At 40.9% G+C, this 10,121-nt stretch overlaps 2 protein-coding genes across 2 annotated transcripts in view; one reads left to right on the top strand and one right to left on the bottom strand.

Moving 5' to 3' along the window:
- The window catches only part of mrps6 (mitochondrial ribosomal protein S6), a 2,238-nt gene extending 1,665 nt beyond the window's left edge, over positions 1-573 (bottom strand). The window contains exon 1 of the mRNA XM_015402888.1: positions 135-573. Coding sequence (XP_015258374.1) covers positions 136-468 — 333 coding nt within the window. The 5' untranslated portion in view covers positions 469-573 and the 3' untranslated portion in view covers position 135. The remainder of the gene's footprint in view (positions 1-134) is intronic.
- A 503-nt stretch (positions 574-1,076) lies between these two features.
- On the top strand, positions 1,077-8,506 carry LOC107103264 (nucleolar and coiled-body phosphoprotein 1-like). The gene is made up of 14 exons (XM_015402899.1): positions 1,077-1,213; positions 1,471-1,526; positions 3,151-3,295; positions 3,380-3,494; positions 3,570-3,682; positions 3,763-3,874; positions 4,496-4,627; positions 4,706-4,795; positions 4,880-5,281; positions 5,414-5,542; positions 5,660-6,928; positions 7,111-7,229; positions 7,308-7,388; positions 7,470-8,506. Exons 1-14 carry the CDS (start codon positions 1,103-1,105, stop codon positions 7,626-7,628), a joined length of 3,033 nt encoding a protein of 1,010 aa, XP_015258385.1. The 5' UTR covers positions 1,077-1,102; the 3' UTR covers positions 7,629-8,506.
- Positions 8,507-10,121: the final 1,615 nt, after the last annotated feature.

Below are 10,121 nucleotides of genomic sequence, written 5' to 3'. Positions count from 1 at the left end.
TATACATATATATAAAGAGAAAGATGGCAGTATATCTTTTTATGTGCCAATTTATTATGTATATTATAGATTATTTTATATTTCATGTGTCACTTAATAATGTATATTATTGTAGACATGAAGCCACTTCTTACACTATTTGGAGGGGCCACAGCAGCTGCTTTTGGGCCCCTGCTCGTCCTTCTTCAGGACTGCAGGTCTCACCACGTCCACGTCACGGTGCAGGTGGTCCAGCAAGCCGTCAAGGATACTCGGAGCAGCATAAAAATCCACCAAAAAGTAAGTCCCTCTACTGTGCCTCTGATTGTGTTTGGTCATCTTGTAAGGCAGGAGCCTCTCTCCCAGGTTCTCCAGGTCTCTCACCACCGCACCCCGCTCCATCAGGGTCTCCACGGTCCGCCGGAGGGCAGCCGCAGTCTCCGGTCGCTGCATTGCCTTCAAGATCAGCGCTAACTCGTAGCGAGGCATGCTTACAGCAAATGGCCCCTTATTCCACAGCTATAAACCCTTCAACAACAAGCTAGTGTCAAAGCAGTGGAGGCCACCATGTTATGACACGAGGGACACGGAAGCACTTTTGTGACGCGCATGCGCACAACTTGGAACGACTTTATAAAAATAACTATGTTATATAAATAAAAGCTGGTTTAGAAATGTAACGTCAATGCAATATTACACTTGTTATCATGTCATTTAAATATATATAGATATAAATTTCAGAAATAAAAGGCAGAGGTCTCACTCTGCTGGGAATAAAAATATATATATATATATATAATGTTCAATCTTTTGTTATATGTAAATTTCGGAAATAAAAGGCAGAGGTCTCACTCTGCTGGGAATAAAATTAAAACAATTGTAGAAACATTTCAAATAAAACACTTCACGACGCACGAATACTACTAAATAAAAAATCGGGAGAACTCCTAATATGTAATTTAATATCACATTACCAGTACGAATTCTTCATATTTTTTCAAATTTTTTGTGCTTTATTTTTTTAAAACGGAGGCAGCCATCTCTTCATGTAATCGTCTGTTTGTCGTCATGAGGTGTCCGTGACTGCGTCACTTCCTTTCTGTCTACAAGGAGCGTGGTAAAGATGGCGGAGCCAAACTCAGTACCGAGTGATCTTTATAAATGTGTTTATTCGTTCCTGTTGGAGAACAAGTTCACCAAGGCAGCTCAGGAGTTCCTAAAGCAGACTAAAGTTGTAAGTACTGACTCGTAACCACTGACTCGCTGTTTGTTTTCTACAGCATCATATTAACTGTTAACGCTCAGGTAACGTGCGGGGGGGCCCGGCGATATAAGCACGTGCAGCAATGTTGAATGTGTTGTAGCTGCAGGGTGGATTATAATTGACAAAAACGCGTAGATACTATATAAAGATAGATTATATAATATAGATATTAAATCAAACTAAAAGCCTTCTTTGTAATCAGTAACTTCTGTTTTCCTTTTTTGCAGAATCCACAAGATCAAAATGAAGAAAGTCTCGTCAACATCTACAGCTTCTGGGTGAAGTAAGCTGTCTTTCATTTTTATTTACTCTCTGAATTAAAACTAAACCTTAGATGAAACAGTCACACCAGGCTCTATGTTATGTTTATCAAATAATAAAGAAAGGTGCTGGTTCATTCTTTTTTATCTTTTTTTTTCTACATGTATTTTTTGATAATCCCTGAATTAGATTTCTGATCTTGTTTATGCTTTGTATACTTTCTGGTAATCTTATCGTCTATGTATCACAACAAGCATAAGTGTGTCCACAAACTGATACATTCTCTTTACACAGAGCATATGTATTTGTTACATTTTGATGAATATTGCTGTAAACCCATCAAAATATAAATATGGTATATTGAGGGCATGTTGTACAATTAAGGCTAAAATGACTTACCTGACAGTAGTTCATCAGGTTATTTAACACACTGTTTGCCTATCTGTGTCAAATCATTGAAAGTTCAGTGGAAGGAAAAAGTACAGTATAATGTAAGCGAAGGCAGGATATCAACAGCTTAAGAATAATGTGAAGCCAAGTCTTTTCAGGGGTTATTGAAAGGTGTGGACAGTAGCCAAGGGTCAGAGTTTCATTATTTACCAAACAGTTCCTGTTATACCTGAACTAATGCATGCGTGAAAATGCATGCATTAGTTCAAGCATTCAGTGCATATACTGCAGAGAGCATGGATATACTTCTCTGTAGAATCCACTTTTTCCCACTTCCAATTCTGATAGTTTATTTTTTTAAGTATGCCATAAACTTCCTTCAATAAGCAAGCATATGTACTCTTGTATATGCCTAAAGACAGTTCAGAAAATGAAACGATCAAAACAGCAAATTATCTTAACAGAAAGAAGCCCCCCCCCCCTAAAACAAATGTGCAATTATAAGGGTTCGAACAGATTGTATTTATTAAATCAAAGATGGATGCCTAGAAAGGGTTAAACCTTTCTACCAATTATTATATTTTTAACAAAACTTAAATGTCTAATTAAAAAAGGACCAACTGCTTCTATGGATCAGGCCCATTTCCTCCAACATCTGATCTAGTATGTTCTTCAATACTGGTGTGTGTATATGTATTGGATCAGTGGATCTCTGGTTCTCAGTTGATGGATATTTATCAGTCTTCAGTGACGTTCCAATCGTTTTAAATTTTTGGGTTTCATCAGCTGAGTCGTCTTTAAAACTAACAGGATTCAAATTAAAGCATTTTCCTGTTCCCCTGTTTTATGTAGATGTCTGAACGTTGGGTTTAATGGATGTTTATTTAATTTGATGCAACAAATGTCCTCCAACAAGTTTATTACTGCTGACTGCATGACAGCATGACTGGAGGCTCAATCAGACGAAGAGGAAACAAGGAGAGGCCATTTCTACTTTTAACAAGATTTAGAAAGTGTTATTTACAAAAAAGTTTCCTGAACCACCTCTAAAGGGAGAGAGGTGAAAAAGCTGATTTGGAATATCTCAATCCTTTTAGTGAGAACTATTACTTCATCGTTAATAATTGTAGATAAGTTGAAATCCTTTGTGCTTCTAATGCTTTTTTTGAATTGTGATCAGGTGTGAGAGAGTGTACTTTCAAGAGCTGATTGTAGGTAATCTAGTTCTTAGCGTTAATTTCATTTTCATTGACAAGGTCTCCTGAAGCCAAGAAACGAAAAGCAGCTCCTAATGATCCGGGGTCTGTTAATGGGCCATCAGCCAAGAAAGCCAGACCCAGTGCAGAAAGCTCTAGCAGTGAGGACTCAAGCGACTCTGAGGAGGAGAAGACTCCTGCAAAGGTGGGCAAAATCCTTATACTGAAATCAATCAGTTAAAGACTTTAAATTTCACCAAGTTCCTAAAATGAAGGTTGGTGTCTGTAGGCTCCTGTTAAGGCTGCTGCTGCAGCTGCTGGCAGCACGAGGAAGAAGGACAGCAGCTCCAGCAGCGAAGAGTCGGACTCTGAAGATGAGCAGCCTACCAAAGCTCCTGCTGCCAGTAAGTCCGAGGCCATTATGAGTTACGATCACGAGAGTGGAAACCAGTTAAAATGTGCTCTGTTTTTGATAACAGAAGGTGTGACTGCAGCCAAAGCAGCGGTTTCTGCTAAAGGGGCAGCTCAGAAGAAGCAGGAGAGCAGCAGTGAAGATAGCTCTTCTGATTCTGAAGATGAGCCACCAGCAAAGGTAAACAGGAAAAGGTTCCCCCAGCATCAGTGTATAAATGTGTTGAAAATGTACTAATGGCTTATTTTGTGTTCTGTAAGGCTCCCGCTAAGCCTACTCCAGTAAAGAAGGCTGCAGCTCCTGCTGAATCCAGCAGTGAAGACTCATCTTCATCTGAGGATGAAGCTCCGCCAAGCAAGAAACCCAAAGCAGGTTTGTTTTTTTTACTTGGTTAAATACTGAGAAATTAAAGTAATAATTTAAGCCTCCTAAGAACTCTATGAAATATTTTATTCTGCTCACTTATTGTAAAAAAAAAAAATGCTGTTCAGTTGCATTAATCCATCTGATAGAATCTCTCAGGTTACATTCTGCTGAATTCAAAGTTAATCAAACGGGATCATTATGTTAAGCAGAACCACATCAACAAAAAAACAATTAGAAATTTCCTACTTTCTGGGAAGTTTCTTCTTCTTGGTCTGTATGAAATTCTAACCTTATGATAACCATAAAAGGAAAATTTACAGTTTGATATCACAATATTAGAAATACAGCTCTAATTCTAATTATTACATAACGGATCACTGTACAGATTTATTTTGCTGAAATCAAAGCAGAGAATTTCCCAAGTGAAAAGCAGAGATTCCTCTTTGCATTTCCCGCTTAATGACACTTATCCAAATCCTGACCAATTACACAACTGTTATCAGGCATGATGTGAGAAAAAGGCTCTGCCCAGAAGTGCCTAACACAAGAATAAGAAAACCTCATTGGTTTAGGGACCTCTATGTTGCAATAGTAACATTATAGTCCAAATGTCCTCCTGTGTATTAGGGGCATACAGCGCCGTCCCTCCTCCTGCTTCCATCCATAAGGCTCCTGCTGCAGCGGCCGCCAGCAAAGCCAAGGCCAGTGAGTCCTCAGACAGCAGCGACGACAGCAGTGATGAGGAAAAGAAGGTGGCTGGTAAGAGGTTCCCAATTTGTTTAGCCTGGCTTTTCAAAACATTTAACACCTTAACTAAAAGCACTGTAAACGTTACAGCAAAACCTGCTCCTGTAAAGAAGACCAGTGCAAAACCTGCATCGACCAAACCTCAGGCAAAAAAGGAAGAATCCAGCTCGGAGAGCTCTGGTAAGCCTGGACCTGATTATACTTTTGCTATGAACCTAAAAAAAACGCGTGAAATGACAAACTCCAGTGTTATTCCTGTCTTAGATTCAAGTTCTGAGGACGATGAACCAAAGAAGCCTGTGGCTAAAGCTACTCCGGCTAAAGCTACTCCGGCTAAGGCTACTCCGGCTAAGGCTACTCCGGCTAAGGCTACTCCGGTTAAAGCTACTCCGGCTAAAGCTGCTCCGGCTACAACAGAGGACTCTGAGGAGGACTCGAGCTCAGAGGAAGAGCAGCAGGTGAAGAAAAAAGCTGCAGCAAAGGTGCCTCCTGCCAAGCCTGCACCTGCTAAAACCTCTGCACCAGTTACTCCCGCTAAGGAGGAGGACTCCTCCTCCTCAGAGGACTCCAGCTCAGAGGAGGAACAGAAGACGGTTAAAAAACCAGTAGCCAAAGTTGTTCCTGCAAAAACTGTCACTACAAAAAAAGATGAGACCTCCAGCTCCGGTGAGGAACACTAAAAAGAATCATTTCATATCATTTCTAATTTTGTTGCCCTCAGGTTGTTGTCATGCATTCTTTATGCTAATTCTAGTCTTGCTAATGTTTTTAAATGGTAGCTGTGTGTTATCTTTGCAGAAAGCAGCTCTGAAGATGAGGCTCCACCAAAACCACCCACTAAAGCTGCGACTCCAAAAGCCGCCACTGCTGCTTCTAAACTTCCAGCCAAGGCAGCAGAGAGCAGCTCAGACTCGGACTCCTCTGAAGATGAAGAGCCTGCAAAAACCAAACCAACAACCCCTAAAGTGGCTACGCCGGCTTCAAAATCTGCAGCGAAGGCCTCTGCTGCGGCAGAGAGCAGCTCAGACTCGGACTCCTCTGAAGATGAAGAGCCTGCAAAAACCAAACCAACAACCCCTAAAGTGGCTACGCCGGCTTCAAAATCTGCAGCGAAGGCTTCTGCTGCGGCAGAGAGCAGCTCAGCCTCTGACTCGTCGTCAGAAGACGAAGAAGAGCAAACCAAGTCAAAGCCAACAGCAGGAAAAGATACTCCAGCCTCAAAGCCTGTTAAAACTGCAGTGAAACCTGCAGCTGCAGCGGAGAGCAGTTCTGACTCTGATTCATCTTCTGAAGAAGAAGCAGCCAAACCCAAACCTGCAGTGACTAAAGCAGCTACTCCAGCTTCAAAGGCTGCAGCTAAAACAGCAGCTGGATCATCAAAGCCAGCTGCTGCAAAACCTGCAGCATCAGAGAGCAGTTCTGACTCTGATTCTGAAGATGAACCAGCAGTCAAACCCAAACCGGTAACTAAAGCGGCTACCCCTGCGTCAAAGCCTGCCACACCCACAGCGAAGGCTTCTACTCCAGCCTCAAAGCCTGTTAAAACTGCAGCAAAGCCTGCAGCAGCATCAGAGAGCAGTTCTGACTCTGATTCTTCTTCTGAAGACGAGGAGGCAGCCAAACCCAAACCTGCAGTCACTAAAGCAGCGACCCCATCTTCAAAGCCTGCCACACCCACAGCAAAGGCTACTACTCCAGCCTCAAAGCCTGTTAAAACTGCAGCAAAACCTGCAGCAGCATCAGAGAGCAGTTCTGACTCTGATTCATCTTCTGAAGACGAGGAGGCAGCCAAACCCAAATCTGCAGTCATTACTCCAGCTTCAAAGGCTGCAGCTAAAGTGGCTGGAGCCTCAAAGGCTGCTACACCTGCTAAAACAAAAAGCAGCTCTGAATCTGAGAGCTCAGAGGATGAAGCAGCCAAGCCTGCAGCCAAGAAACCGAGCCCAGCAGCTAAAGGTTCAAGCAAAGCTGCTGCAGGAAAAAAAGCAAAGGAGAGCAGCTCTGACTCCTCAGATAGCTCTGACTCTGAAGATGAGGCCCCGCCTGCTAAACCTGCAGTCTCCAACGGCAAAGCAGCAACTCCTAAGAGCACAACAGCAGCAAAGGTGGCAGGTAAGCCTGCCGAGTCCTCATCCAGTGAGAGCAGCTCTGAAGAGGAGGAAGCCAGCAAAGTTAAACCTGCAGCAGCAAAGAGCAAGACGACCCCAGCAGCTAAAAGCAAAGAGAGCAGCAGCTCATCAGACAGTTCATCGGAGGAGGAGGAGGAAGCTCCACGTAAAGCAACCACTGCACCCAACACACCCACAGCTAACAGTGAGTTCCACACGGTCTAAAAGGGGTTCAGATCCATCATTTTAACTTTAGACTTTGCCATGGTGTCCCATTAAAATCACAGACCTGTCTTGACACACAGATGGTTGATAATTTTACACATGCTACCATAAACTGTTGTCTCTGAATGTGAAAATGAGACTGAGGTCTTTTAACTTCTGCAGATACAAATGGAAAGAGAAAGCGCAGTGAAGAGTCATCAGAGAGCGAAGATGATAAAAATACTCCAAAAAACAAGAAAGTGACCACAACGCCACAGACTTTCCCAAAAGCCAATAAGAAGGTAAGATCTGTTAAAGCTATGGCGGCTAAATTCAGATAGTTTGCTGAGGAGAGGCTGATGGCTCTAATTTTGTTGCAGTCCAACGTACCCTTCCGTAGAATAGTGGAGGAGCACGTAGAGGTTGATCCCCGACTGGCAGATAACTCATTTGAAGCTAAGGTGAGTTTCCTCTTATACCAGCAACCTTTAATATTCAGCTGAAGGGGTTTCCAATATTTTAATGTTCCCTTTTTCTTTCAGCGTGGAGCCAACGGAGACTGGGGACAGAAAGCTAACGAGACGCTAAAGTTCACCAAAGGAAAGTCCTTCCGCCACGAAAAGACGAAAAAGAAGAGAGGGAGCTACCGGGGCGGAGCCATTTCCACCACAATCAACTCTATCAAGTTTGAAAGTGACTGATCCCCTCCTGATCCCAGTGAAACTGTGAACAGGACTGTGATTTGGTCCTCCTAGGAACCATCTGTCACCGCCACGTCTGAGGCGCTTCACCTGAGCGAGGAGTCTAGCTGGCACTTTGATTTATTTTCCTACCTTTAGGCAACATTTGATCAGATTTAAGGTGATGGAAATCTTAGCAATGATGCAGATGTTCCATGCTGTGTCATCAAGACTGCACGGTTCATTTGTGTGATGTTACTACTTATGGCCACTAGGTGGCTGCAGGCCACCAGTTGATAAAATGGAGCCAATGTTTGTCATCTCTGGTTAATTAACCTGTCCCTTCATCCTGTAAACATCCCGTCATTTTCTTTATGTAGGTTAATTTGTCAGTTAGCTCGTGGTGAATGACAGCCATCCAACCTAACAAACTCATTGTTTGGAGAAAAGACTGTAATGATCTTTTTTTTTTTTTCTTCCTCTTTGTTTAAAATGGATCTGAGGTAGCGTTCAATTTTATTTCTGAGTTTGAGAGGGGAATATTTGGGCTTTTTTTTCTCTTACAATCACAGTAAACATTAAAGTTTTATAAGGTATTTATAGTCAAGTTTTATTCCATTTGGATTATCAGGACCATTGACGTCTGCTCCATATTTTCTAAAGGAAAATTTGCTTTGATCCTGTTTTGATGCAAGGACGCCCATGTTAACCCCTCCCTGTTCTGTTCATCAGTGATAATGGAGCCATATTTGTTTCAGTTTCCATGTACTGTATGAGAATGTACGTACCACGAATTTTTATTCTATCTTTAAATAAAACCCTAGAATAAATGTTGGTGTCACGGGATTATTGTTACTCCCTGCTAAATTGTCTGTACTGCTCAAAATTTTACAAATATTTATGCGTATGTTGAAAAAGATCAACACAGGATGGAGCAGAGCTATAGACCGAGAGTTGACAGTGGTACCAATAAAAATGATGCTTTTCTTTTGTTCATGCTCTTAGATGTCTCTGGAAAATTTACAAGTTCAATTTATTGTAGGCACCAGATTGTTCTGCATTCTGTTTAAGCAGAAGTTTGTTGAAGTACAGTGACAAAAGAAGCATAGAAGAAAACGTTGAGGTGTCATAACCTCACCCACAAGAGTTTGCAGTTCATCTGAGAATGGAGATCTACAACTAGAAGTAATCTGAAAGACTTTTGGACAGTTGGGGAAAAAAATAAACACTAGTATAAATACAATGAAAGTCCTAGAAGTAAATTTTTCAAAGTACTCAAAAGTACCTCATCACCCTCCTGAGAAGACCAGGTACATGGTAAAGCATAATGATGGCAGTATTATGATGTGGGATTTTTTTTTTAACTAGGCTTGGAGAGGGTGAGAGGATGGATGAGACTAAATCTAGTGGAAAACACTTGATGCTGGTGTGGGTTCACACTATTGTCCCTTCAGCAGGACGATAGAGCTAAATTTTCAACAACAGCCTAGTCAAAGTCTGTTCGAAAATCTCTGACACACAAATTGATATTCAAAGATATTCTCAGTTTAGTTAAATTTAACGTGTTTTGATAAATATATGTCTCTACCTCAAAGACTGGCAGAGAAATATTTGTTAATGAATTGTAGTTGCAACAGAAACCAAAGATTTTTAATCTTAGAATAAATTTCCTTTTATTTTGAAATAATGACCCTGTGAAAAATTAATCTATTAATTCCCTTTTACATATATTGATTTATGGGTGCTGAGTTTCGTTCATTAATTTCTCAGCTGCAAGGCTACAAAGTGTTTAAGGGAGAGGAGTTGTTTTTCCTAGGGAGTGTTTGGGATGAAAATAATTGTTCTCATAAAAAGCTAGACTATTTCTCAGGGTTTATCTTCATTCCATTTTACTAATTTCTTCAACTGTAATTTTATTTTAGTAATGGGATGTGGAGACCTCCACGGCCTTTCTGCAGGGTTTAAATTGGTGATATAGATAAACTTTGTCTATCCAAAGCAGGGCTGAACATTATGCTATTTTGTTCTCTCTTTGCAAAGAAAATGAAATGATTCTCTTTATTTAATTCAACTACCTAGTTGAATACCTTTTTCCCACTCCAGAAGCACTTTGTGTTGGTCTGTGGATTCCAAACCGTTTACCATGGGGGGCAAAAATCTTAAAAGTACTCAGGGGCCTCAAAATTATAGCTCCTTTTTTTCTCTCTTATTTTTAAACTACAGAACAGTGAACTAAGAATGCAATATTTGAAGGAAACCAGCGGAGCAGTCTGACAGCTGTAGAAAGATACTCAATAAATACCTTTGGATACAATATGTCTCAAATAGACAAAGAAAACTTGCTAGTAATGGCTTAACATGTTCAGGTTTTTATTTTAATATATATATATATTTTCATTTTAGTGTTTTATCGACAAGAAAATGATATCATTTTCCCTTTTGAATAGGAAAGTTTGATATGTGGTGTCTCTGTATGTTCCGGTCATTTAAAAACAAAAATAAAATTGCTTTGTT

Source organism: Cyprinodon variegatus, unplaced genomic scaffold, assembly GCF_000732505.1.
Source record: "Cyprinodon variegatus isolate N-32 unplaced genomic scaffold, C_variegatus-1.0 Scaffold1406, whole genome shotgun sequence".
NCBI classification, from domain to species: domain Eukaryota; kingdom Metazoa; phylum Chordata; class Actinopteri; order Cyprinodontiformes; family Cyprinodontidae; genus Cyprinodon; species Cyprinodon variegatus.
Note: the sequence above shows the minus strand (reverse complement) of the source record. Positions and strands in the feature narration are given on the sequence as shown.